This window comes from Salmo trutta, chromosome 25 (genome assembly GCF_901001165.1).
Source record: "Salmo trutta chromosome 25, fSalTru1.1, whole genome shotgun sequence".
Lineage (NCBI taxonomy): Eukaryota > Metazoa > Chordata > Actinopteri > Salmoniformes > Salmonidae > Salmo > Salmo trutta.
This window is the reverse complement of record NC_042981.1, coordinates 1,825,440-1,853,291: the sequence shown is the minus strand read 5'-3', so window position 1 is coordinate 1,853,291 and position 27,852 is coordinate 1,825,440. Positions and strand designations below refer to the sequence as shown.

Genomic DNA, 27,852 nt, shown 5'->3' with positions numbered 1-27,852 from the left:
CCCTTGACTTATTCCAGATTTTCATGTGTTACAGCCTGAATTCAAAACGGATTAAAGAATTTTGAAAAGAATAACGTGGAAATAATGTAAAATCCACACTCTAAGAGTTTGAAAAGCTCTTAGAGACTTACCCAGAAAGCCCCACAGCTCTTAGAGACTTACCCAGAAAGCCTCACAGCTCTTAGAGACTTACCCAGAAAGCCTCACAGCTCTTAGAGACTTACAGTGCCTTGCAAAAGTATTCACCCATGTTGGCATTTTTCCTATTTTGTTGCATTACAACCTGTAATTTAAATAGATTTTTATTTGATTTCATGTAATGAACAAACACAAAATAGTCCAAATTGGTGAAGTGAAGTGAAAAAGAAAAAAACTTGTTTCAAAAAAATTTACAAATTTAAAAACGGAAAAGTGGTGTGTGCATTTGTATTCACCCCCTTTGTATAAAATGATACAAACCCCCCCAAAAATCTATTTTAATTCCAGGTTGTAAGGCAACAAAATAGGAAAAATGCCAAGGGGGGTGAATACTTTCGCAAGCCACTTTAAGTTGCCCCTAGTGACGATATTGAATACATCTCCTGATGTCCTGGGGACCTGGACAAACGTTGAATACTGAAGTCTATCTTATGTGATCGCATTGCAACTACGGGGGATAGAAAAACGCAATGAGGTGCAATGAGTGAGAGAATGGTGGTGAAGAATTCAATATGGGCTGTCTGCTAGGCAGCCTAGTCTTTGCAAATCTGATCTGTAATGAATTTGTTATTCTAACGTTTATACCGGTCACAATAAAAAGCATGTAATCTTTTCAACATTTTATTGAGCAAAGTCTGCGTGCATTAAAGGAAATAGAAGCCTGGCTCAAATAGAAGCCTGTCTTTAATAAATGCCGGAAGTAAATTAACACCTGGGCTATTAATTACAATTTTACAGCTATGTAAAAGCCTCCTCGTTGTTTGTCAGCCATCTCCTGAACCCCCCTCTCACCATGAGACAGGCTGGGTGCTCTGTACATCACAGGGTCCCTGAACTGGCCTGTGAATGGTGTGAATGTTAACGCTATGCGGTAATGATTCACTTCTAGATAAGACCCATGTCAATAGAGACCCATGTAAATGACAATGTAAATCTCCATTCATTGAGAAGTCGTTCACATTTTACACTACTTTCTAAATGTGCAGAGGGCCAGGGTTCAGTCCGAGCTGGTTCCCATATGGTGGTTGGTGGGGCTGTGGGGCCGTGGGGCCGTGGGAGCCCATGTACGTACATGGGAGTTGTTTACTGGTCTGGGTCTGGGTCTGGGTCTGTAATGGGGTTGAAGACCTGGGTCTGGGTCTGTAATGGGGTTGAAGAACTGGGTCTGGGTCTGTAATGGGGTTGAAGAGCTGGGTCTGTATCTGTAATGGGGTTGAAGAGCTGGGTCTGGGTCTGGGTCTGGGTCTGGGTCTGGGTCTGTATCTGTAATGGGGTTGAAGAGCTGGGTCTGGGTCTGGGTCTGGGTCTGTAATGGGGTTGAAGAGCTGGGTCTGTATCTGTAATGGGGTTGAAGAGCTGGGTCTGGGTCTGTAATGGGGTTGAAGAGCTGGGTCTGGGTCTGGGTCTGGGTCTGTAATGGGGTCTGGGTCTGGGTCTGGGTCTGTCAGGTTGGCTATACCTCAAAAAGCTACAGAATTTATTTTCAACTACATCTCAATGCCACTTTGGTAACCTAATGCTAATGTACCAGAGGTCAATAGAAACTTAGCATTATCATCGGGGTAGAGAAGGTTGTGACGTGTGAGTGTTTATTTAGTACATATATTATATTTAGATATTTGATAATTACATTTTCCCAATACATTTAAATATTTTATTGAAAAATATTCTAAAGTATGATTTTTCCGTACAGGACATTTGGCCCGTTATTAACTAGGCCTGCTGCTATATCTATCTCCAACTGTGTGTAGTGTAATCAAACTTGTCTTTACGTGAGTAAAATAAACACTAACTGTATATCTTTATAAAGGCACATGTATTGTTTACCAAATCAAATTTACATTTACATTTACGTCATTTAGCAGACGCTCTTATCCAGAGCGACTTACAAATTGGTGCATTCACCTTATGATATCCAGTGGAACAACCACTTTACAATAGTGCATCTAAATCTTTTAGGGGGGGGGGGTAGAAGGATTACTTTATCCTATCCCAGGTATTCCTTAAAGAGGTGGGGTTTCAGGTGTCTCCGGAAGGTGGTGATTGACTCCACTGTCCTGGCGTCGTGAGGGAGCTTGTTCCACCATTGGGGTGCCAGAGCAGCGAACAGTTTTGACTGGGCTGAGCGGGAACTGTGCTTCCTCAGAGGTAGGGAGGCGAGCAGGCCAGAGGTGGATGAACGGGTCTGGGTCTGTATCTGTCTGGGTCTGTATATACAATTATTTATATAGCCCTTCTTACATCAGCTGATATCTTAAAGTGCTGTACAGAAACCCAGCCTAAAACCCCCAAACAGCAAGTAATGCAGACGTAGAAACACGGTGGCTCGGAAAAACTCCCCAAGAAAGGAGTTTAACTTGACGTTGCTTCCCATTACAAGCCACAATAGAGAGCAATGCTTTCCTCATGAATCCCTACATTCCCACAGGCCCTCATTTAAGCATATGGTCAATCAGGAGGCAATATGCAAAGAACACCACATGGTGAAGTCATGGGATACACTTTAAAGATCCCACTATTACAGTCAAGAGTTTTTATTTAAACCCATTGTGGTGAAAGGCTGAACTTTTGTCTATCAGCCATTTTGTAAGGAATGGAATTGGGGGGGGGGGTAGCTGCAGGGCTATGTTGCCATGACGTAAGCTACATAGACAACAGAGATGCAATGTGACTGTTAGCCCAGTTAGAAGGTATATGTTATTAAAGAGCTTCTCACTTAGTGAAGAGTTTTTACTGGTTTTTTTGCGGTCTGTAGTTGACCATGAGAGCGAGTCCATTCGACGTGGCGGTAAACTTCCATGTTTTATCCAGAGAGTAGGCTGCCCATCTAGGCTAACCATTGTCGTTGTCGAGCTGTAGGCTTTTAATAACAAACCATATTTTTAACCAATCAAAATGAACCGTATATTATTTGTTAAAATGACAATAACAGACTGTACTGGACACTGTTAGCACGTTTCAGTAGCAGTATATAGGCTGAATTCACTTTGCTTTGTGCATCAGATGGGGGAGGACGAGTCTGTGCTCAATTACACTTTTTTCGTTTTAAATGAGGAAAGGGATGACAACTTAAGACAGTTCTTCATATAGCAGGAAAGCCAGTTAGCGTACTAGGCCTATATTCAGAGTAAAAGGACAACACCAGATGGGTTATTATGAGGTTGACATGGGCTTTAGCAACACTGAATCTATGTGAGCACCACATCCTTTCTTATCAATGAAAGGGCCTCCATACTTCCTGTTGTTTATTGGGTGTAACTGTAAAATAACGAGAAAATTAAATGTTAGATAGCCCTCATACAGTAAAGAACATTGTAATTCAATCTAACTGTATTTTTTTTTATCTATCACTTATTGGAGAGAAGAAGAAAAAAAAGGCTATTATTATTATTATTATTTATTATTATTATTATTATTATTATTATTATTATCATTATAATTATCATTATTATTATTATTATTTATTATTATTATTATTATTATTATTATTTATTATTATTATTATTATTATTATTATTTATTATTATTATTTATGCTCATGGTAGATCGAAAGACAGCTGTGGCTTTGTGAATGGCCTTGCTTTGTGATTGGTTGTGTTGGTCATGTGGTTATTCTTCAGCTGGCGCTTCAAATCTTCCGCGGGAAAAAAAAAATTAAATATCTTAATTTTTATTCCTGCACCGCCCTCGAAAAAAAGAATTCTACATCTTATTGGCTACCTTTCATGATTTATGCCGCTATGATACACTTTGATTGGTTCGTAGACATGTACGTTACGGGGGAAATGACATCCCGCCCTCTTTTTTTTTTTCTTTCTTAAAGACAAAGAAACCGCTTCTGATTGGACGTGCGGGATGTAACGACGCATGTTGATTGGCTGAAATGATTGCCGCTCGTGAGTTTTTATTTTGAACCTAAATACAGGCAGCTCGTATTTTCTTTCTCAGAAGTTGAATCGGACTGTCAGGGAGAGTACATATCAATGCAGCTCTCTGACAGTATATCAAATATATACTTCCAGACAATATATATATATTTTTTTTTTACATCGATTTGCTTTTGTTTTTTTTGCAAGACAGAGTGTGCGAACAACTTACCGTGGTTGTTTTGTTTTCATTACTCTTTACACCGTCATTCTGCAAATTCTTCATTTGGGTGCTAGCTAACTAGCTAACGTAACAGTAACATTAGCTGTTACCGCTTGATTCTTTCCGATTTGTCTACGTTCAAGGATTTTTGGACCTCCGACGAACAGATATCAAAATAGATTTGAGCTAGCTTGTAAGAAATGGATTTTAAAAACTTTACCAGCGATTTCAGCCCTATCAACGCTAACTTGATCAACAGGCCCGACAGAATCCACAGACTTTCCTCACTGTCGCTGCCCGACGTTGCTTCGACTTGCATCAAGAATAATCTCTTCTCTCCTGGACCAACAAATGTACTGTCACCCGTCACCAATCTGGCCCTAAACATGAACAATCTAGCTGGACTTGGAAGGTAAGAGTCTCATAAAACGCGTATTTGTTATTTTGCCTAGTTGGCTATGTTTCCATACTAGCTAAACTGGTTGTGAACTGCAAGATTATCTTGTTTGGTTCGCCATGAGCTAGCTAAAGTTAAGCTAGTTTGCTGATTAACAGGACAGAAATGTAGTTCTCTAGCTAACTTAATTAACTAACCACTTGTTTATTTCAAGCCAATGACTAACTTGCTGAATGTTAGCAAAGTTGTCTGATTGTGTACCCATTTTGCTTTTATAGCCAAAAATGTGAAACTCCCAAGAGGAAAGGACATGTGCCCCTTCTGAAGATTCCCTCTTTCGCCTCCGACTGCTCTTCTGATGCTGGTAAAACAACAATAATATGGCTGCAAATGTTTCACCCCAAAAAGAGTAAATAACATGGAGACAATAAGAACACTAGCTTCCTACTTAAACTATGAACTATTTCTTAGTAGTTTTTGTTTATGCCATATAGGCCTTATGTTTGGTCATGTCCCCTGTTTTAGTTCTACTCTTTTTACTTTTGCTGTTTGACTACATTGAAATGGTCCCAGTACAGGACATTATAGGATTGAAATGTTGAATTGAAAAAGTTACGGACAGGGGGGAAAAAAGCACAAACTGTACAGGGTTGAATATTTTCTCCTGTGGCACCCTTAAGTTTAGGCCTGAGTAAATGTTTTCAGAATTTACATTGCATAGTTTTAACAGTTAAAATAGTACCAATGAACTAGCAGCTAACTGGGACTGGTTTCTACGTCTTCCTCCAGGTCTTGGTATGGATTCCCCCTTGGACCATGTGGATGTTGAGGAGAGGTAAGTGATTGTTAAAGACATGAAGATTTAAAAGTCTCTGTGGTATCATTGGCCTTTCCTTCCTCCCTACTACCCCCTCCTCCTCCTCCACCCCCCCCTTTCCTCCACCCCCCCCCCCCCCCCCCCCCCTCATTCCAACTGAGCATGGCTAGGTTGTCTGTCTCATCAATTGTGATGTGGGATTAGGCCTACTGTCATTGTGCCCGTTGGTAAATCTCCACAGCTTGATGGGTCCATTTTCATGAAGTAAATTAGCAGATAAGATGATGATAGGTAAACATTCCTTCCTGGTTTTGGGGTGGGGGGGGGGCAGCACACAAGTCATTTTGATCACAGGAGTTGAGTGATGGACTGATTGGAGATGTTCAATCTACATTCATTTCAACAAATGATTAATCCCCCCCCCCCCCCCCCCCCCCCCCCCCCCCCCCCCCCCCCCCCCCCCCCATAGCGATGCAATCCCTGTTGCCCTGTATTACTGAATCAGACTGTTATGTAATAGGTCTATTTCCACTTCACAAGATGAAGTGGCAAGAGTTTTCTACTTTTCACTTCACGTTACATCCTCGCCTTACCGTTTCGCTGTGTACAACTCAAATTTACCATAAATATCACCGTAGCCAATAAGCATTCACCTACTTAACAATCCAAGCAACTTTTATTCTATGAAACGTATTACAATATAAAAACATTTTAAAAAAGGGGTTATTTTCTCATCGGGTTAAATTAGTGGACGATACACAGCGAACTCCTGCTTGCTAACGAACGACGTGCTTCATGATCACCTAACATTAGCATATCAATAATGAACAAACTACCTCCTGCGATACTAATATAAAAGTTCCTGAAATGTTATCATAGTGTCGTATTATAATATAGGCTACCTAGCTAGGTGACATTTAGCTAAATGTAAATAATTTCTGCATACTCACAAAGGTATGCAATATGGCGCCGACAGAGATGGTCGCCTCGCTTCGAGTTCTTAGGAAACCTATGCATTTATTTTTGTTTTTATGTATTTTCTCACAAGCATTTCACTACACTCGCGTTAACATCTGACAAATACAGTTTGATTTGGCTGAATTGCTGACGTTTAGCCGATCCATAGCTAGAAGGAGCCCTTAGGTTTACACTAGCTACCGTATTCAAGTTACCTTGGGAACAAACCAGGCTTCATTTTCTCAACATAATTTGTCATTTGAGTTTAAAAAAAAATAAAAAATAAGCAAATTGCTGCAATTTCAGGTAACTCAAAACAAGTGTCGAAAAATGTAGGAGACATCTTACATTTTTGAGTTGTTTCAATAAACCTTGCTATGCTATTACAATGTGTATTGTAAGTGTTGGCTCAATGAGACTTTGTTTCCACTGCCCTGCTTGGAGGGAACAACTGTTGGCTGAGTTTCGTGCACCACCTCCAGAAGTAGCAGCCGGCAAGTTTACATTGCAGAATATGTGTAGCCTGGGTTTTTCTCTAGCGAGTGTGAAGACCCTCCAGATATTTGTTCTTAGGGAACTCGGGAGCTTTTATAGAGACATTTTGTCCACGGGGCCCAAATATAAAGTTTAGAAACGGCTGCATTTTTCCAAGTGGCGCTTTATAGTGTTGTGCTCATGTTAACTCTTGTCATATCGACGCCATTATCTATATAGTTAGTTTCATTGTCAGCTTTAGCCTATAATCTGTGGCTAGTCTCTCTCCTGGGTCTCTGTGGCTAGTCTCTCTCCTGGGTCTCTGTGGCTAGTCTCTCTCCTGGGTCTCTGTCTGTGGCTAGTCTCTCTCCTGGGTCTCTGTCTGTGGCTAGTCTCTCTCCTGGGTCTCTGTCTGTGGCTAGTCTCTCTCCTGGGTCTCTGTCTGTGGCTAGGCTCTCTCCTGGGTCTCTCTCTGTGGCTAGGCTCTCTCCCGGGTCTCTCTCTGTGGCTAGGCTCTCTCCCGGGTCTCTCTCTGTGGCTAGGCTCTCTCCCGGGTCTCTCTCTGTGGCTAGGCTCTCTCCCGGGTCTCTCTCTGTGGCTAGGCTCTCTCCCGGGTCTCTCTCTGTGGCTAGGCTCTCTCCCGGGTCTCTCTCTGTGGCTAGGCTCTCTCCCGGGTCTCTCTCTGTGGCTAGGCTCTCTCCCGGGTCTCTCTCTGTGGCTAGGCTCTCTCCCGGGTCTCTCTCTGTGGCTAGGCTCTCCCGGGTCTCTCTCTGTGGCTAGGCTCTCTCCCGGGTCTCTCTCTGTGGCTAGGCTCTCTCCCGGGTCTCTCTCTGTGGCTAGGCTCTCTCCCGGGTCTCTCTCTGTGGCTAGGCTCTCTCCCGGGTCTCTCTCTGTGGCTAGGCTCTCTCCCGGGTCTCTCTCTGTGGCTAGCTCTCTCCGGGTCTCTCTCTGTGGCTAGGCTCTCTCCCGGGTCTCTCTCTGTGGCTCGGCTCTCTCCCGGGTCTCTCTCTGTGGCTCGGCTCTCTCCGGGTCTCTCTCTGTGGCTCGGCTCTCTCCCGGAGGTGAATATCCAGACCTCTGCAATGTTTCTGAACACTTGGCTGCAGCATTTTGTCCATGAGGCCGTTCAGCTCCCGTACGGCTGTTTAGTGGCTCGCTGCAGCTTTTTTAGGGGGGCTGGGGGGGAGTAACTGGGGTTGAAGTGTTTTTTTGGCACACTCATGGCCTGTCTTATGGTTTCAATGGTAAAGGGGAGGGAGGGGGGGGGGTCTCTGCGCCGGAACTATTGAATGGGGGGCACCTCGTACCCCCAAGCCCCCTATAGTCGTTACGAGAACAAACTCAATCACCCCCCTTCTCCCCATTGAACTAGATGCCCCCCCCCTCCCCGTTCTCCTCTCTGCAAACAAAGGGTCCTTCCAGAAGGGCTGAGGCCAGCGGTGTTCCTTCAGCAGGCGTACAGTACATCAGCAGACCGTGTCCTCTGTCCTCCCCCCACTCGGCTCTCCTGTCCTCCCCCCACTCGGCTCTCCTGTCCTCCCCCCACTCAGCTCTCCTGTCCTCCCCCCACTCGGCTCTCCTGTCCTCTCCTCGCTGTTTATTTAGCATACAGGTGGGTTCTGCTCTGCTGCAGAAAGAAATGGGAGGGACCACCCCTCTGTCCCCTCTCCTCCAGCTGTAACCGCCCGTCCTCTGTCCCTCTTCTCCAGCTGTAACCGCCCGTCCTCTGTCCCTCTCCTCCAGCTGTAACCGCCCGTCCTCTGTCCCTCTCCTCCAGCTGTAACCGCCCGTCCTCTGTCCCTCTCCTCCAGCTGTAACAGCCCGTCCTCTGTCCCTCTCCTCCAGCTGTAACAGCCAGTCCTCTGTCCCTCTCCTCCAGCTGTAACAGCCAGTCCTCTGTCCCTCTCCTCCAGCTGTAACAGCCAGTCCTCTGTCCCTCTCCTCCAGCTGTAACCGCCAGTCCTCTGTCCCTCTCCTCCAGCTGTAACCGCCAGTCCTCTGTCCCTCTCCTCCAGCTGTAACCGCCCGTCCTCTGTCCCTCTCCTCCAGCTGTAACAGCCCGTCCTCTGTCCCTCTCCTCCAGTACAGGGCTGTAACAGCCCGTCCTCTGTCCCTCTCCTCCAGCTGTAACAGCCCGTCCTCTGTCCCTCTCCTCCAGTACAGGGCTGTAACAGCCCGTCCTCTGTCCCTCTTCAGAAGCTGTTTATTCCATTCTGGGCTTTGAATAGTGTGAGTATCACATCATAGGTTACAGACTCTTAAAGGGCCAGCGGCCCGACGTCTTCAAGGGCCAGCGGCCCGACGTCTTCAAGGGCCAGCGGCCCGACGTTGGATGTGCAATTTTCAATTACAGTATTATTAAATCGGCACGTGTTCTTCTGCTATTTATTCATGTTAATGAATAAATGTTAATATTATCTTCTGATTTTAATTATTCTGTCATTTGAACTTATATTGCAATCCTTATTAGCTTCCAAAATGTAAGTAGGTATATCTAGTTGTCCGATAACGCAGAATGGCTTGACCTGCACTTTTGTAAAAACCGTGAAAAGGGAGAGGATGCGGACAACTGAGTTCTTTACCATAGAGTTCACTTTTAACGAGGACTGAGATCAGTTGTTTTTTTAAAGAGGACGAAATGTCAACACTCTTACACTTACCCATAAAGACTCACAGCTGTAATCGATGCTAACGTGAGATTTCTGTATTTTCACTTTTATCATTGGGGTAATGTGTGTACATTTTTAACCAGATCCACTAACGATGACCAACTTCTTGTACCAAACATTGTAGCCCGTTAACGAACGTCTCGTTAACGATCTCGAGTCCATGTCTGAGCGGCCGGATAATCTTTTTTAAATTTTTTTTAAAGTCCAGCCAACTTGGACCTCCTGTCTCTCTCCGTCTCCAACTTCAACAACACAGCCTGTTCACTTTGTTTAGGTGTTGTTGTCAAATGGTCCTACCTGGATGAGGTGCTTATGAATGAGTTGCAAAATGTTTTTTTGTTTTTTTAAATGAGTTATTTTATGCTCCCTGCGCATTTTTTATAAACCAGACTAGATGGGCCTTTCACTAGGCTGCAACCCAAATGGCATCCTTACGTAGTACTGTGGACCAGGGCCCTATTCCCTATGTGTGGACCAGGGCCCTATTCCCTATGTGTGGACCAGGGCCCTATTCCCTATGTGTAGTGTGGACCAGGAGAACAGGATGTAATGAGTCCGGGTGGGATGGTGTCCGGGTGGGATGGTGTCCGGGTGGGATGTTGCTCGTCTCAGTCCCTGGTTCAGAAGTTTCTCTCCATAATAATGTGACTGAACGGTTTGTTTGTTTGTTTGTCGTCGTCCTGCAGGTTTGACAAGGCCGTTCTTCAGTCTGGGAGCGTTGCCAACGAGTAAGTCACGACGCTTTCGTCCCTTCCTCCGCTTTCACTGCCAATAATAAACTGTTTTATTTTTCCACTCTTTTTGGAAAGGATAGTTTGGTTTATTAACATCAATCTTTTGTCATGATTTGATCTAGTTTGTCCATCCACCGTTTTTTTTTTTTTCAACTAGATTTTGTTTGTTCTCTTCGCAGTAAAATGCCAATCCGTAGAATCAACTCTCTACCAATGGTGTTGGGCTCCAGTCCGGCTCTGAAGAGTCCGGACCAAGAGAGCCAGCAGCACCGTTACAGGGCTTCCTGTGGGCAGGACAACAAGGAGAACCAGGAGGACGATGGGGGCTTTGAGTTTAAGAAACCCACCAAGCCAGCGTCTCGCTGCCGTATGAGGTCCTTCCATAGTGGAGGAGAGAACAAGGCCTTCGCTCGCCGGCCCAACTCTGCCCCAGCCCTCATGGTGAGTAGTACAGAGAGTGACTGACACCTCTTAGCCCTCATGGTGAGTAGTACAGAGAGTGACTGACACCTCTTAGCCCTCATGGTGAGTAGTACAGAGAGTGACTGACACCTCTTAGCCCTCATGGTGTGTAGTACAGAGAGTGACTGACACCTCTTAGCCCTCATGGTGAGTAGTACAGAGAGTGACTGACACCTCTTAGCCCTCATGGTGAGTAGTACAGAGAGTGACTGACACCTCTTAGCCCTCATGGTGTGTAGTACAGAGAGTGACTGACACCTCTTAGCCCTCATGGTGAGTAGTACAGAGAGTGACTGACAGACAGACGTAACCGAGGACCAGAGCTTGTTGTTGTCGTTGTTCGTAATGTTAAAATGAAAACCCTTTGCTCCTCCCCTCTAGCTGTCCCCGCCCTCGTCGCAGCGCCTCAGCTCATTGGACGACAGCAGCCCCATGATCCTGCGCCGCTCTTCCTTGACCTGCTCCCTGAATGAGGATGACGACGGTTTCCTCGAAGTTCTGGATGACTGTGAGGAAGAGTGCGACATGCCCATGGGGATGGCCAGCCTGCTCACCGCTCCTCTAGTGAGGGACAACGCTGCAGCGGACTCGGTACGAGCATCACCTGGGGGGGTCTTGGTAGTCTGGATGACCCCTGGGGGGGGTCTTGGTAGTCTGGATGACCCCTGGGGGGGGGTCTTGGCAGTCTGGATGACCCCTGGGGGGGGGGGTCTTGGCAGTCTGGATGACCCCGGGGGGGGGGTCCTGGTAGTCTGGATGACCCCGGGGGGGGGGTCCTGGTAGTCTGGATGACCCCGGGGGGGGGTCCTGGTAGTCTGGATGACCCCTGGGGGGGGGGGGGGGGGTCCTGGTAGTCTGGATGACCCCTGGGGGGGGTCCTGGTAGTCTGGATGACCCGGGGGGGGGGGGTCCTGTGGCCTGTAGTCAGTAGTCACTACATTAGATTTGGTTGCTGCATACGTCCGTCAATCCGTAAGGTCTTTTATAATTGAACGCCAATCTAACGTTACCCTCTTCCTCTCCAGCCAGTGGTCCGGTGTCGACCGAGGGGTCTGTTCCGCTCCCCCTCCATGCCCAGTCAGGTGGACCGCGCCCCCCTGAAGCGCCCTGAGCGTCCCCGGGATGAGAACACGCCGCTCAGGGCGAAGCGACGACGCAGCCTGGTGGAGACCACCGTGGACCAGGACGTCTGCTCTCCCAGAAAGATGGTACGGTCCTGGTCCGACAGTCAGCATGTCTGAAGGGATCCTATTTAAGTGAAGAGAGACACACAATCTGTAATGTTGGGCACATAATGAGGTGGTTTGTAGTTCAATGCTGACTGCAATGTAGTGGTTAATACTGTTAAACTAGGTTACCATCTACTGCCATTACCCATGAGGCCCTGGACTGACTGTCTCTACTCTCCTCCTGGACTGACTGACAGTCTCCCTCTCTACTCTCCTCCTGGACTGACTGACTGTCTCCCTCTCTCCTCTACTCCTGGACTGACTGACTGTCTCCCTCTCTCCTCTACTCCTGGACTGACTGACTGTCTCCCTCTCTCCTCTACTCCTGGACTGACTGACTGTCTCCCGCTCTCCTCTACTCCTGGACTGACTGACTGTCTCCCTCTCTCCTCTACTCCTGGACTGACTGACTGTCTCCCGCTCTCCTCTACTCCTGGACTGACTGACTGTCTCCCTCTCTCCTCTACTCCTGGACTGACTGACTGTCTGTAACCGGGGATCTCTCTCTCTCTCCTTCCTAGTCGTTCTGTAACCACACTGAGATTGAGAAGCTGCTGGAGACTAGTGAGTCTGACCAGGACAAGGAGCTGATTGGAGATTTCACCAAAGCCTGTGTCCTGTCCACCGTGGAGGGCAAGCACCAGGACCTGAAATATATCACTCCTGAGATGGTGAGACCACTACTCTGACTACTGTTATATGATACAGCTCGCGTCTCTCTAATCACACCCTAGGATTCCCTATTTAGTGCACTACTTTTGACCAGAGCCCACGGGGTGTTTGACCAAGGCCCCCCGGTCTTCTCGCCTCAAATCCTCTACCTTGCGAAGCCCCTTGAGCTGATCTGACTAGTAAACACTCCTTCAACTAACTTATTTTTAACATTTTATAAGGCCTCTCGTAATATATCGTAAGGTAGTCAAATATTCTGGAAGTTGTGTCCTGGAAACCGTTTCTAGAGTCCTCGTCTACCATCTGTTGTCCTGCATGACACTGGAAACCGTGTCTAGAGTCCTCGTCTACCATCTGTTGTCCTGCATGACACTGGAAACCGTTTCTAGAGTCCTCGTCTACCATCTGTTGTCCTGCATGACACTGGAAACCGTTTCTAGAGTCCTCGTCTACCATCTGTTGTCCTGCATGACACTGGAAACTGTGTCTAGAGTCCTGTCACTAATGTAACTGTCCATTTAACTTCTTTTTAAATCGTATGTTATCGCACAAAATGGTTACATTTGATGGTGATATGAATGTTTGTGCGTATGACCATGTTCTCTAAGTGTTGTATTGTAGTTAGGCGTCTAACCTGGGTCTAACCTGGGTCTAACCTGGGTCTAACCTGGGTCTAAACTGTCTCTCTGTTCCTCAGATGGTGTCAGCTCTGAGCGGCCAGCTGGATCATCTATAACCTGGGACTAACCTGTCTGTCTCTCGATTCCTCAGATGGTGTCGGCTCTGAGCGGCCAGCAGGATCATCTATGACCTGGGACTAACCTGTCTGTCTCTCTGTTCCTCAGATGGTGTCCGCTCTGAGCGGCCAGCTGGATCATCTTGTCGAGAGGACCGTGGTGATTGACTGTCGCTACCCGTATGAGTTTGAGGGGGGCCACATCAAAGGAGCCCTGAACCTCCACCAGGAGGAGCAGGTAGAGGAGTACCTCTTACGTACCCCCATCGCCCCCCTCTCCCCTGACCGCAGGGTCCTCCTCGTCTTCCACTGCGAGTTCTCCTCAGAGCGAGGGCCCAGGATGTGTCGTTTTGTACGCGAGAGGGACAGGACGATGAACGAGTACCCTAACCTGCATTACCCAGAAATCTACATTCTCAAGGGAGGCTACAAAGAGTTCTTCCCTCACTTCCGGGTAAAACACAATCATACTTTTTTTTAAACATTTTGATAGCCTTATCACTAATAATCAAAAGTGAATTCGTTGACATTAATATTTTTTCGGTTCTGTGTTATTTCTTAAACAAGCCGTTCCGTTTAGTTACTATGGTAGACATTTTATTTAATCGCAATGCATTAATGGAGAATCGTTTTTACCTGTCTGAATCTAATCTATTGGACAGTGGTTGTTAGAGAGACCAGTTACAACCACTATATAGATGCAGTGTGGTAGATAGTAGTAGTAGTAGTAGTAGTTGTTGTTGTTGTGTGTGGTAGATGGTGGTTGTAACTGGTCTCTCTCTCTGTGTAGATGCAGTGTGAGCCCCAGGGGTACCGGCCCATGCACCACCAGGACTTTAAAGAGGACCTGAGGAAGTTCAGACTGAAGAGCAGGACCTGGGCCGGGGAGCGCAGCAAGAGAGACCTGTACAGCAGACTGAAGAACCTGTAGCCCCCCTGTGACCCCTACTGTGACCCCTACTGCCCCCCTGTGACCCCTACTGCCCCCCTGTGACCCCTACTGCCCCCCTGTGACCCCTACCGCCCCCCTGTAACCCTACTGTCTCTAGCCAAGAGAGAGCTGTAACACACTGTCATGTCACCACTAGCCTATACCTCCTTGCCAGTCTTCCAGTCCCCAGCCAGACCACTACAGTCTTCCAGTCCCCAGAGGACTTCTTTTGGGTGTTCCAGTTTTACCCCTGTGTTTTATTCCCCTACGTATGGCCATCCCCTCTGACCGCTGAACCAAGATCTGACCACTGAACCAAGATCTGACCACTGAACCAAGATCTGACCACTGAACCAAGATCTGACCACTGTGCTTAATGTGACTGCCAGACGTGACGAGGACTATAATACTGCCGAGTTTAAAACTGACATAAACGAGGACTATAATATACTGCCTAGTTTAAGACCAAGTCACTGCCAGACGTGACGAGGACTAAAATACTGCCAAGTTTAAGACCAAGTCACTGCCAGACGTGACGAGGACTAAAATACTGCCAAGTTTAAAACCAAGTCACTGCCAGACATAAACGAGGACTAAAATACTGCCTAGTTTAAAACCAAGTCACTGCCAGACATAAACGAGGACTATAATACTGCCAAGTTTAAAACCAAGTCACTGCCAGACGTGACGAGGACTAAAATACTGCCTCATTTTAAAACCGTTCAACTGATGTCTCCTCACTGGACAGATGTGCTGCTCAGAATGAATGAATGAAATGTGAGTTCTGTACAATATTACATACTCTATTTTATTAAGCACTTAATTTAAAATGTTTTTTTTTTTTTTTTTTCGATGGCCGTGAGGTTTTGAGTTCCTCCTGTGTGCGTTTTTTTTTGTTTTAGACTTTTTGTTTACATTTTTTTGATATTTTTTTTGATTTTTTAAAAATTATTTTTTAGAAAGCCTCTTCTCCCTAGGCCATAATCACACCCCTTCGTAATGTGGAAGTGTCTTTTTACTATTGGTTGTGTTTGTGAATTGTGAGGAACTTCTTCTAATAATAAGTATACAGTTTGTAAAGCTTTTTGATATTGATAATCTAAAATTAACCCGTCCGCATCCACATCCTCGCCGCCTTTGACCCAAAAAGTCCATTTTTAAAAACTTCCCTGCGTTCTGTTTTGAAGTCAAACGTTCAAATGCTGCAGGTCAGCGAGTTGTCAGAGGGCCCAAGTGTCTCACAAATAGCACACTATTCCCTATGTAGTGCACTACTTTTGACCAGAGCCCTATGGCCAATAGGGTGCTATTTGGGATTCACACGTTACCTCCATTGTTGCGATGTGTTTGTCAGTCACAAAGAGCCCTTCTGTGTGAACAGGAAGTGTGTTAGTGATTGTTAATGGAAGTGTGTGTGTGTGTCTGAATGAATGTTGGATCAACATTTTTGTATTAAGGTAGAGTTGCTGAATAAATCTCATTTGAAACAATTTTGTCCCTTATTTATTTTTTCACCCCCTCAGATGTTTCCCAATTTTACATTTGCTTATTTTTTAAAAGGGGATGGAAACGTCCTGAATTTAAGCTGAGCGTAGAGAAGCAGTCAATCCAATACTAAACATGTGCTTGTAACGGAAACCTCATCTCTTTTTTTTTTTTTTGTATTTTGATATCCACCTCGTTTTCGACCGCTTTTAAAACCTCGGAAGCCAAAACGGGAAAACTATGGATACAATTTCCTCCGCGCTTGGAACATTTATCATAATTCATACGCGCGTCACTAGAAATCCCTGCATTAGTATGTTTCCTTCGGGTGATTTACATCCTGACGTGACCATATTACTGGATCTTGCTGGTTAAACTGCTGAGGAAACACTCCATAACTGATCGGTTTCCCAATCAGGTTGGCCTCACAGCCTGACTATAAAAGAGAAGTTTATCGTTCTGTAGTCAATCAACTGATGAACACATCCCACTGCCTATTAAGGTGGTAACAAGACCTTGAGGTTTCTAACCCAGATTACTGGTTCAGACCCTGAGGTTTCTAACCCAGATTACTGGTTCGGACCCTGAGGTTTCTAACCCAGATTACTGGTTCGGACCCTGAGGTTTCTAACCCAGATTACTGGTTCGAACCCTGAGGTTTCTAACCCAGATTACTGGTTCAGACCATTCAGTGCTTTCATGGTGTGTTCATTGTCATAGTGACAACTACAAATAATACTTCAATATACCCGTAGGCCTAATGATAAATAATATAGTAACTTGTATACTGAACAAAAATATAAATTCAACAATGAATGATTTTACTGTGTTACATTTCACATAAGGAATTAGGCCCTAATCTACGGATTTCACATGACTGGGCAGGGGTGCAGCCAGGGGTGGGCCTTGGAGGGGATAGGCCCACTTGCGAGCCAGGCCCAGCCAATCAGAAGGAGTTTTTCCCCACAAAAGGGCTTTATTACAGACAGAAATACTCCTGTTTGATCAGCTGATCCCGCAGGTGAAGAAGCCGGATGTGGAGGACCTGGGCTGGCGTGGTTACACGTGGTCTGCAGTTGGAGGTACTGCCAAATTCTCTAAAATTATTTTGGAGGTGGCTTATGGTAGAGAAATGAACATGCAATTTTCTGGTAAGAGCTCTGGTGGACATTCCTGCAGTCAGCATGCCAATTGCACGCTCCCTCAAAACTTGACCCATCTATGATATTGTGTGTGTGTGACAAAACTGCACATTTTAGTGGCCTTTTATTGTCCCCAGCACAAAGTGCACCTGTGTAATGCTCGTGCTGTTTAATCATCTTCTCGATATGCCACACCTGTCAGGTGGATGGATTATATTGGCAAAGGGGAAATGCTCACAAACAGGGATGTAAACAAATTTGTGCACAACATGTGAGAGAAGTTTTTTGTGTGTATAGAACATTTCTGGGATCTTTTTTATTTCAGCTCATGAAACATGGGACCAACACTTTACATGTTGTGTTTTATAGTTTTGTTAAGTATATATTTAAATGTAGTAATTCAACAAACGCCAAGCCTGAAGATATTTTATAGCATGTCATGCCTTGTTGCTCAAGTGGTTTTGCAAGTGATTTCCATTTTTCTACAGGTTGATAATTCGTTTGGGTCTTAATTTCCTCTCTCTCTGTCTGTCCTGAGCAACTATTTGCAAATGCATCAGTATAACAATGTAATCATAACCAGCCATAAGTGATCACACCAATGCACTCTCTCCTCAACTTTCCTGGAAGTTCATTAGTTCTATGCTCGAGACCCATTTTACATTCAGCAATGAGCCTGCTTCTCATCATGAAAAGGCTATTAAAGCCTAGTAAAACATTTATCAAAATAAATGTTATATAGCTTTTGTAACCTCTCGAAGATAACTGAACTAAATGGCTATCGCCCCGTAGCACTCACTCCTGTCATCATGAAGTGCTTTGAGAGACTAGTCAAGGATCACATCACCTCCACATTACCTGTCACCCTAGACCCACTCCAATTTGCTTACCGCCCCAATAGGTCCACAGACGACGCAATCGCCATCACACTTCCCTATCCCATCTGGACAAGAGGATTAACTATGTAAGAATGCTGTTCATTGACTACACCTCAGCATTTAACAACATAGTACCCTCCAAGCTCATCGTTAAGCTGGAGGCCCTGGGTCTCAACCCCGCCCTGTGCGATTGGGTCCTGAACTTTCTGACGGGCCGCCCCCAGGTGGTGAAGGTAGTAAACAACATATCCACCCCGCTGATCCTCAACACTGGGGCCCCACAAGGGTACGTGCTCAGCCCCCTTCTGTACTCCCTGTTCACTCATGACTGCATGGCCATGCACGCCTCCAACTCAATCATAAAAGTTTGCAGACGACACAACAACAGGCTTGATTACCAACAACGACGAGACAGCCTACAGGGAGGAGCTGAGGGCCTTCGGAGTCAGGAAAACAACCTCTCACTCAACGTCAACAAAACAAAAGATGCTTCTGGACTTCAGGTAACAGCAGAGGGAGCAGCCCCCTATCCACATCGACGGGACAGTAGTGGAGAAGGTGGAAAGTTAAGTTCCTCGGTGTACACATCACGGATAAACTGAAATGGCCCACCCACACAGACAGCGTGGTGAAGAAGGCGCAACATCGCCTCTTCATCCTCAGGAGGCTGAAGAAATTTGTCGTGTCACCTAAAACCCTCACAAACAACCGCAAGGCTCTCCAGAGGGTAGTGAGGGCTGCACAACACATCACCAGGGGCAAACGACCTGCCCTCCAGGACACCTACAGAACCCAGTGTCACAGGAAGGCCAAAAAGATAATCAAGGACAACAACCACCCGAGCCACTGCCTGTTCACCCCGCTGTCATCCAGAAGGTGAGGTCAGTACAGGTGCATCAAAGCTTGGACCGAGAGACTGAAAAACAGCATCTATCTGAAGGCCATCAGACTGTTAAACAGCTATCACTAACATAGAGAGGCTGCTGCCTACATACAGACTCAAATCATTGGCCACTTTAATAAATGGACCACTAGTCACTTTAATAATGTTTACACATCTTGCATTACTCATCCCATATGTGTATACTGTATTTTATACCATCTACTGCATCTTGCCTATGCCGCTCGTCCATATATTTATATGTACATATTCTCATTCACCCCTTTAGATGTGTGTGTATTAGGTAGTTGTTGGGGAATTGCTCGATATTACTGCACTGTCGAAACTAGAAACAAGCATTTTGCTACACTTGCATTAACATCTGCTAACCATGTGTATGTGATCAATAACATTTTAGTCATTTAGCAGACACTCTTATCCAGAGCAACTTACAGTAGTGAATGCATACATTTCATACATTTTTTCCCCCGTACTTGTCCCCCCGTGGGAATCGAACCCACAACCCTGGCGTTGCGAACACCATGCTCTACCAACTGAGCCACAGGGGACCATCTGCTAACCATGTGTATGGACCAATAACATCTGCTAACCATGTGACCAATAACACCTGCTAACCATGTGACCAATAACATCTGCTAACCATGTGTATGGACCAATAACATTTGCTGACCATGTGACCAATAACATCTGCTAACCATGTGACCAATAACATCTGCTAACCATGTGTATGGACCAATAACATCTGCTAACCATGTGTATGGACCAATAACATCTGCTAACCATGTGACCAATAACATCTGCTAACCATGTGACCAATAACATCTGCTAACCATGTGTAATGGACCAATACCATCTGCTGACCATGTGTATGGACCAATAACATCTGCTGACCATGTGACCAATAACATCTGCTAACCATGTGACCAATAACATCTGCTAACCATGTGTATGGACCAATAACATTTGCTGACCATATGACCAATAACATCTGCTAACCATGTGTATGGACCAATAACATCTGCTAACCATGTGTATGGACCAATAACATCTGCTAACCATGTGTATGGACAAATAACATCTGCTAACCATGTGACCAATAACATCTGCTGACCATGTGTATGTGACTAATAACATCTGCTAACCATGTGTATGGACCAATAACATCTGCTAACCATGTGTATGGACCAATAACATCTGCTAACCATGTGACCAATAACATCTGCTGACCATGTGTAATGGACCAATAACATTTTGATTTGAAACGTCCTGTTTTGTTTCATGCTGAAATAACTGCATAGACCTTCAGCCTGGCTATGCAACCAATCAGGGATCAGTTTGGGTCTATTCTGTACAGTTTTTTAAAAGGTCCAGAAAGGTCCAGAAGCAGGACAACTCTGGTGTATTTTGTCAGGATGTAACCCGGTGTTAAAATGGGACCTACAATAAAAAGGAAAACGCTGGCTTCTCCTTTCCGACTCCCCGCCCGTTCTTAACGCTGTAGCCTGTTTTATATTCAGCGAACGAGAGCAAGCGTGCATCTGTCCTTTCTTTACCAATACGCTATTGGTAAAGAAAGAAAATGGAAAGTGTCCAACAAGCTTTTGTAGTCAGTATGGCTTTTCCTGGGACTCCACAAGATTTAAGAGGAATTTAAGAGGGCAGTGGAGAGGCCAGGTTATAATAGCACAACAAAACAAAGACAGACAGGCTGGAGCCTAAATTACAAGATGTAGCCTAAATTACAAGATGGAGCCTATAGCCTAAATTACAAGATGGAGCCTGTAGCCCAAATTACAAGATGGAGCCTGTAGCCCAAATTACAAGATGGAGCCTGTAGCCCAAATTACAAGATGGAGCCTGTAGCCCAAATTACAAGATGGAGCCTGTAGCCCAAATTACAAGATGGAACCTGTAGCCTAAATTACAAGATGGAGCCTGTAGCTTAAATTACAAGATGGAGCCTGTAGCTTAAATTACAAGATGGAACCTATAGCCTAAATTACAAGATGGAGCCTATAGCCTAAATTACAAGATGGAGCCTATAGCCTAAATTACAAGATGGAGCCTGTAGCTTAAATTACAAGATGGAACCTATAGCCTAAATTACAAGATGGAGCCTATAGCCTAAATTACAAGATGGAGCCTGTAGCCTAAATTACAAGATGTAGCCTAATTTACAAGATGGAGCCTATAGCCTAAATTACAAGATGGAGCCTATAGCCTAAATTACAAGATGGAGCCTATAGCCTAAATTACAAGATGGAGCCTGTAGCCTAAATTACAAGATGGAGCCTGTAGCCTAAATTACAAGATGGAGCCTGTAGCCTAAATTACAAGATGGAGTCAGTAGCCTAAATTACAAGATGGAGCCAGTAGCCTAAATTACAAGATGGAGCCTGTAGCCTAAAGTACAAGATGGAGCCTGTAGCCTATATTACAAGATGGAGCCTGTAGCTTAAATTACAAGATGTCGCCTATAGCCTAAGTCAGGAGATGTTGCCTATAGCCTAAATCACAAGATGTCGCCTATAGCCTAAATTACAAGATGTCGCATATAGTCTAAATTACAAGATGTCGCCTATAGTCTAAATTACAAGATGGAGCCTATAGCCTAAATCACAAGATGTCGCCTATAGCCTAAATTACAAGATGTCGCCTATAGCCTAAGTCAGAATCGTATGAATATTTAAGCAATATGGCCCGGGGGTGTGGTATATGGCCAATATATCACATCTAAGGGCTGTTCTTATGCACGATGCAACGCAGAGTGCCTGGATAGAGCCCTTAGCCGTGGAATATTGGCCATATATCCCAATCCAATATACCACAAATCCATATACCACAAGCCCCCGAGGTGCCTTATTATCAGAATAGGAAATCATACTGTAGGGAGGCTAGATCAATCAAATGTATTTATAAAGCCCTTCTTACATCAGCTGATGTCACAAAGTGCTATACAGAAACCCAGCCTAAAACCCCAAACAGATGTAGCCTACAGTGGCTTGCGAAAGTATTCACCCCCCTTGGCATTTTTCCTATTTTGTTGCCTTACAACCTGGAAGTAAAATGGATTGTTGGTGGGGGTTTGTATCACTTGAGTTACACAACATGCCTACCACTTTGAAATGCAAAATATTTTTTATTGTGAAACAAACAAGACAAAACATCAAGTCAATACTTTCTAAAGCCACCTTTTGCAGCAATTACAGCTGCAAGTCTCTTGGGGTATGTCTCTATAAGCTTGGCACATCTAGCCACTGGGATTTGTGCCCATTCTTCAAGGCAAAACTGCTCGAGCACCTTCAAGATGGATGTGTTCCGCTGTTGTACAGCAATCTTTAAGTCATACCACAGATTCTCAATTGGATTGAGGTCTGGGCTTTGACTTGGCCATTCTTATTGCAGGTTTAGTTTGGCAGAGCCTTAATGCAGGTTTAGTTTGACAGAGCCTTAATGTAGGTTTAGTTTGACAGAGCCTTAATGCAGGTTTAGTTTGGCAGAGCCTTAATGCAGGTTTAGTTTGACAGAGCCTTAATGCAGGTTTAGTTTGACAGAGCCTTAATGCAGGTTTAGTTTGACAGAGCCTTAATGCAGGTTTAGTTTGGCAGAGCCTTAATGCAGGTTTAGTTTGGCAGAGCCTTAATGCAGGTTTAGTTTGACAGAGCCTTAATGCAGGTTTAGTTTGGCAGAGCCTTAATGCAGGTTTAGTTTGGCAGAGCCTTAATGCAGGTTTAGTTTGACAGAGCCTTAATGCAGGTTTAGTTTGGCAGAGCCATAATGCAGGTTTAGTTTGGCAGAGCCATAATGCAGGTTTAGTTTGGCAGAGCCTTAATGCAGGTTTAGTTTGACAGAGCCTTAATGCAGAGTTAGTTTGGCAGAGCCTTCTTCTGTAAACTGTCTCCTGTTCCCTGCTGAGGGCAGGGACTGTGCCTTGCTGCACACAATACTGTTCCTGCTTTTCAAATCCTCCCGGAGGATTGGTTCATCGGCTCCAGCATGCGCACGCACGTACATGCACACACAGACACACATTCCTGTCCTCTGAGTGGATCCATAAGGGAATGTCAGAATGTGAGCCTGACGTTGGTACGAGGTCAGCAGAGTGGAGAGAGAGGTGAGAGAGAGAGAGAGAGAGAGGTGTGAGAGAGAGAGGTGTGAGAGAGGAGTGGTGTGAGAGAGAGAGAACCAAGGATTGATCACCCTAATAACACAAAAGTGGAAACATACTGTGGGAATTGCGTCAACAACAACCTTGGGAAAATCCTCTACATTGGCATTGTGCATGGTGATCTTAGGCTGTGTGCAGCTGCTCAGCCATGGAAACCCATTTCATGAAGCTCCCGATGAACAGCTACTGTGCTGACGTTGCTTCCAGAGACAGTTTGGAACTTGGTAGTGAGTGTTGCAACCGAGGACAGATGATTTTTACACGCTATGTGCTTCAACACTCGCCGGTCCCATTCTGTGAGCTTGTGTGGCCTACCACTTCGCGACTGAGCCGTTGTTGCTCCTAGACGTTTCAACTTGAATCACAATAACAGCACTTCACAATAACAGCACTGTGGGGCAGCTCTAGCCTGGGCAGAAATTTGACTAACTGACTTGTTGGAAAGGTGGCATCCTATGACGGTGCCACGTTGAAAGTCACTGAGCTCTTCAGTAAGGGCCATTCAACTGCCAATGTTTGTCTATGGAGATTGCATGGCTGTGTGCTCGATTTTTATACACCTGTCAGCAACGTGTGTGGCTGAAATAGCCGAATCCACTAATTTGAAGGGATGTCCACATACACAATATATACATGTGTATGAGGACACCCCTTCAAACTGGAGTCGTGCCTGGACACGCAGTCGTGGGTGAACAGGGAGTACAGGAGGGGACTAAGTACACACCCCTGAGGGGTCCCTGTGTTGAGGATCAGCGTGGCAGATGTGTTGTTGCCTACCCTGACCACCTGGGGGCGGCCCGTCAGGAAGTCCAGGATCCAGTTAGAGAGGGAGGTGTTTAGTCCCAGGATCCTTAGCTTAGTGATGAGCTTTGAGGGCACTCGTGTTGAACGCTGAGCTGTAGTCAATGAATAGCATTCTCACATAGGTGATCCTTTTGTCCAGGTGGGAAAGGCCAGTGTGGTGTGCAAGAGAGATTACATCATGTGTGGGTCTGTTTGGCCGGTATGCAAATTGGAGTGGGTCCAGTGTGTCTGGGATCATGGTGTTGATGTGAGCCGTGACCAGCCTTTCAAAGCACTTAATGGCTACGGACGTGAGTGTAACGGAGAGATAGTCATTTAGACAGGTTACCTTGGCATATAGCTATTACAGACTGATTCAGGTTGAACATGTCAGTGAAGACACTGCACCCCAGTACTGCCTGTTCACCGGCCCCCAGAAACTGCCTCTGCCCCCAGTACTGCCTGTTCACCGGCCCCCAGTACTGCCTGTTCACCGGCCCCCAGCAACTGCCTCTGCCTCCAGTACTGCCTGTTCACCGGCCCCCAGCAACTGTCTCTGCCCCCAGTACTGACAGGTCATCGGTCCGCAGCCCATCTCCCGTACTGAGCTGCAGTGCAGAATTTGAAACAATCTCCCTGCAGGATCTGGGAAGCTCTATCCTGGGCCCAGCTCCAAGATCTACTCCACTGGCTTGCTCCTCAGCGATGCCACAGAGCAGCAGCAGCAGCAGCAGCAGCAGCAGCAGCAGCAGCAGCAGCAGCAGCAGCAGTAGCAGCAGTAGTAGCAGCAGCAGCAGCAGCAGCAGCAGCAGCAGCAGCAGCAGCAGCAGCAGCAGCAGCAGCAGCAGTAGTAGCAGGGCTGTGAGAAGAAGGGAGACCTGAAGACGTATGAAAACATACATGTAGCTGTAACTCAACAGCCGTCCGCCCCCGGGAGTAAAAGAAGCGTGAAAAGACAGCTGTCTTCGTGTCTTTCTGAGTTGAGATGTTTTCAGCATTTTGCCATGATGTGTTGAAGCTGTTACTCATAAAAAGGGAATATTAATCATGATAGAAAACTTTTAGAAAGAGGAGGAAGGGAAGCGCTACACAATAGTACATGTTGGTAGACAGAAGGTGCTCTTTGGTAAAAGGGGTGAATTGGTCATCAAAGAGAAAGGAGGACCAAGGCATCTTCATATAACTAATTAAAATGCCTTTATTAGTATGACATGTTCAAATAGAAACAAGGTTTTAAAACAAATCCAACGCATTTCGGCTGCATAGCCTTGGTCCTCCTTGCTTTTTGATGACATAGAAAACTTTGCTCCGTGTACAATAGATGAACGTGTTCATTAGAAAAGGGATCGCATGTGGACGGTAGTCATGGATAACGATGGATGTTAGTCATCCTAGTGAATCATTTAAATTCAAAATGGAATCCACTCCGGATCAGCTAAACGTTTGGAAAATAAATAAATAAATAAATATAACCCCAACATAAATTTGATTCATTATAATTACTGGGGTCTGAGACAGGGGGGTTTGGTGAGACACTGTGGCCCCCGTCCAACATCAACCCTGGAAAGGGCCAGCCAGAAAGGAGCTTAGCCAACCACTCTGAAGCAGTGATTGTTTGGCTAGCAGAGGTGAGCAGCTGAGCAGTTCTGAGAGAGAGCCAGTGGCGCCCCAGTGGCGCAGCGGTCTAAGGCACTGCATCTCAGTGTTTGAGGTGTCACTACAGACACCCTGGTTCGATTCCAGGCTGTATCACAACCGGCCGTGATTGGGAGTCCCATAGAGCGGCGCACAATTGTCCTGGGTTTGGACGGTGTAGGCCGTCATTGTAAATAATAATTTGTTCTTTAACTAACTTGCCTAGTTAAATAAAGGTTAAATAAATTTTAAAAAATACAACATTATTTGAATGAGAATTCAGTCCACTTTGACAATTCAAAAATAATTCATTATTCTTTATGCTGATTCACACAGTGAAACATAATATGGAATGTAACACAGTTGGTAGAGCATGGTGTTTGCAACGCCAACGTTGTGGGTTTGATTCCCACGGGGGACCAGTACGGAGAAAAAAATGTATGAAATGTATGCATTCATTACTGTAAGTCGCTCTGGATAAGAGCGTCTGCTAAATGACTAAAATGTAACTACAGTGGATGTGCTGATTTCTAATAATACAATTACTACAGATAGCTAGCTCTATAACATTATTTTCCTAAACATGTTTATCTGATATTATAGCTAGCTAGTTGATTTTGTTCTAGCTAGCTCACATCAAAGCAAGCTTTTGTCCTTCTCGCTGGTCTGCAGACTATATGATCATAATGTTGTGGCTGTAACATTTAACAGGACACTAGAACCCACAACAACTAGCCGTAGCACATAGACATTTTCAGGAAAAGCAGGCTTTAGTATAGCAAGCCAATAAAAATGAATATCATTGCATTAGCTTCAACATCTAGCTAGCTTATCTCGCCTGGGCGCTGCAGCAGCAGCCAGATGAAGCTACTGCATCTAATCTTCTTTCTCGTCCCCGCTTGTTCACATAATGCGCTTGCAAGTTGCATTTATTCACAAAATAAGTTACATGTTTACAACTACAAAACTCAGTATACCGTTACAACTCATATTTTACCATGTGCAAATCATTCTTTACATGCTTGTATAATTAAGCCATTATTCTACCTCCATACATCTGCCTGTAGCTGACTACCAAGAGTCAATGCAGGGTTTTTACTTCACCTAGTTAGCACAACAGCTAGCTAGCTAGCGAACCATTTAGCTAACGTTAGCCAGCTAGCGAATCATGGATCTATGGTCTGTATAGGGTTATGGAGAGTGAATTAAATGGTTTATTTGTCATCTTGCTAGATGGTTATATAGCTGTGGCCATCTGGCTTATATCAACAGAGGCTTTCTACAATAGAGTCATTAGAGCGACTACCTTCATGGTTCCTGCAGCTAGCATGAAGCTAGCCCTCACTTGTTTATTTGGATTCCCAATAGCTTTTACAGAAGCTATTCCTGGGGTCCACAAAAAAAACATGACAAGTCACAAAACATTTGATAGACAAGGACAGTCACACAAATTAAAAAATACAATGATATACAAAACAATACAACAACAAAAAATAAATGAAACCAGTCAATCAGATAGCTGCTGAGAGACAGAATTATGTACAGCCTACATGGGCTAAAAATATAAATATATTATAATATAAAAATACTGTAGTTATTGTACCTTCCACTTTATGAGCAGGCAAGACTGAAGAGGTCACACTTAAAACCTGCAAACCATGTGGCATGAGCAGTCAAAGCAGGGAGTTATTAAATGGGTGGCAGCGTAGCCTAGTGGTTAGAGCGTTGGACTAGTAACCAGCAGGTAGCCTAGTGGTTAGAGCGTTGGACTAGTAACCAGCAGGTAGCCTAGTGGTTAGAGTGTTGGACTAGTAACCAGCAGGTAGCCTAGTGGTTAGATCGTTGGACTAGTAACCAGCAGGTAGCCTAGTGGTTAGATCGTTGGACTAGTAACCAGCAGGTAGCCTAGTGGTTAGAGAGTTGGACTAGTAACCAGCAGGTAGCCTAGTGGTTAGAGCGTTGGACTAGTAACCAGCAGGTAGCCTAGTGGTTAGAGCGTTGGACTAGTAACCAGCAGGTAGCCTAGTGGTTAGAGCGTTGGACTAGTAACCAGCAGGTAGCCTAGTGGTTAGAGCGTTGGACTAGTAACCAGCAGGTAGCCTAGTGGTTAGAGCGTTGGACTAGTAACCAGCAGGTAGCCTAGTGGTTAGAGTGTTGGACTAGTAACCAGCAGGTAGCCTAGTGGTTAGAGTGTTGAACTAGTAACCAGCAGGTAGCCTAGTGGTTAGAGTGTTGGACTAGTAACCAGCAGGTAGTCTAGTGGTTAGAGTGTTGGACTAGTAACCAGCAGGTAGCCTAGTGGTTAGAGCGTTGGACTAGTAACCAGCAGGGAGCCTAGTGGTTAGAGCGTTGGACTAGTAACCAGCAGGGAGCCTAGTGGTTAGAGCATTGGACTCAAATCCCTGAGCTGACAAGGTATAATATCTGTCGTTCTGCCCCTGAACAAGGCAGTTAACCCACTGTTCCTAGGCTGTCATTGTAAATAAGAATTTGTT

At 45.3% G+C, this 27,852-nt stretch overlaps 1 protein-coding gene and 1 non-coding gene across 2 annotated transcripts; one reads left to right on the top strand and one right to left on the bottom strand.

Moving 5' to 3' along the window:
• Positions 1-4,100: 4,100 nt before the first annotated feature.
• Positions 4,101-15,855, top strand: cdc25b (cell division cycle 25B). Its single transcript, XM_029712607.1, has 11 exons — positions 4,101-4,699; positions 4,963-5,048; positions 5,474-5,519; positions 10,288-10,329; positions 10,515-10,776; positions 11,179-11,388; positions 11,823-12,005; positions 12,548-12,697; positions 13,544-13,888; positions 14,225-14,377; positions 14,450-15,855. Exons 1-10 carry the CDS (start codon positions 4,488-4,490, stop codon positions 14,363-14,365), a joined length of 1,677 nt encoding a protein of 558 aa, XP_029568467.1. The 5' UTR covers positions 4,101-4,487; the 3' UTR covers positions 14,366-14,377; positions 14,450-15,855.
• A 3,391-nt stretch (positions 15,856-19,246) lies between these two features.
• trnaa-cgc (transfer RNA alanine (anticodon CGC)) lies at positions 19,247-19,319 on the bottom strand. The gene has a single exon. It is a non-coding gene; the product is annotated as a tRNA-Ala (tRNA).
• Positions 19,320-27,852: the final 8,533 nt, after the last annotated feature.

Excerpts from the sequence above, each read along its gene's own strand:
- cdc25b (XM_029712607.1), top strand. The coding sequence starts at position 4,488 with ATGGATTTTAAAAACTTTACCAGCGATTTCAGCCCTATCAACGCTAAC. Across the intron at positions 5,520-10,287 it reads CATGTGGATGTTGAGGAGAG|GTTTGACAAGGCCGTTCTTC; the intron begins GTAAGTGATTGT and ends GTCGTCCTGCAG. Across the intron at positions 12,698-13,543 it reads AATATATCACTCCTGAGATG|ATGGTGTCCGCTCTGAGCGG; the intron begins GTGAGACCACTA and ends TCTGTTCCTCAG.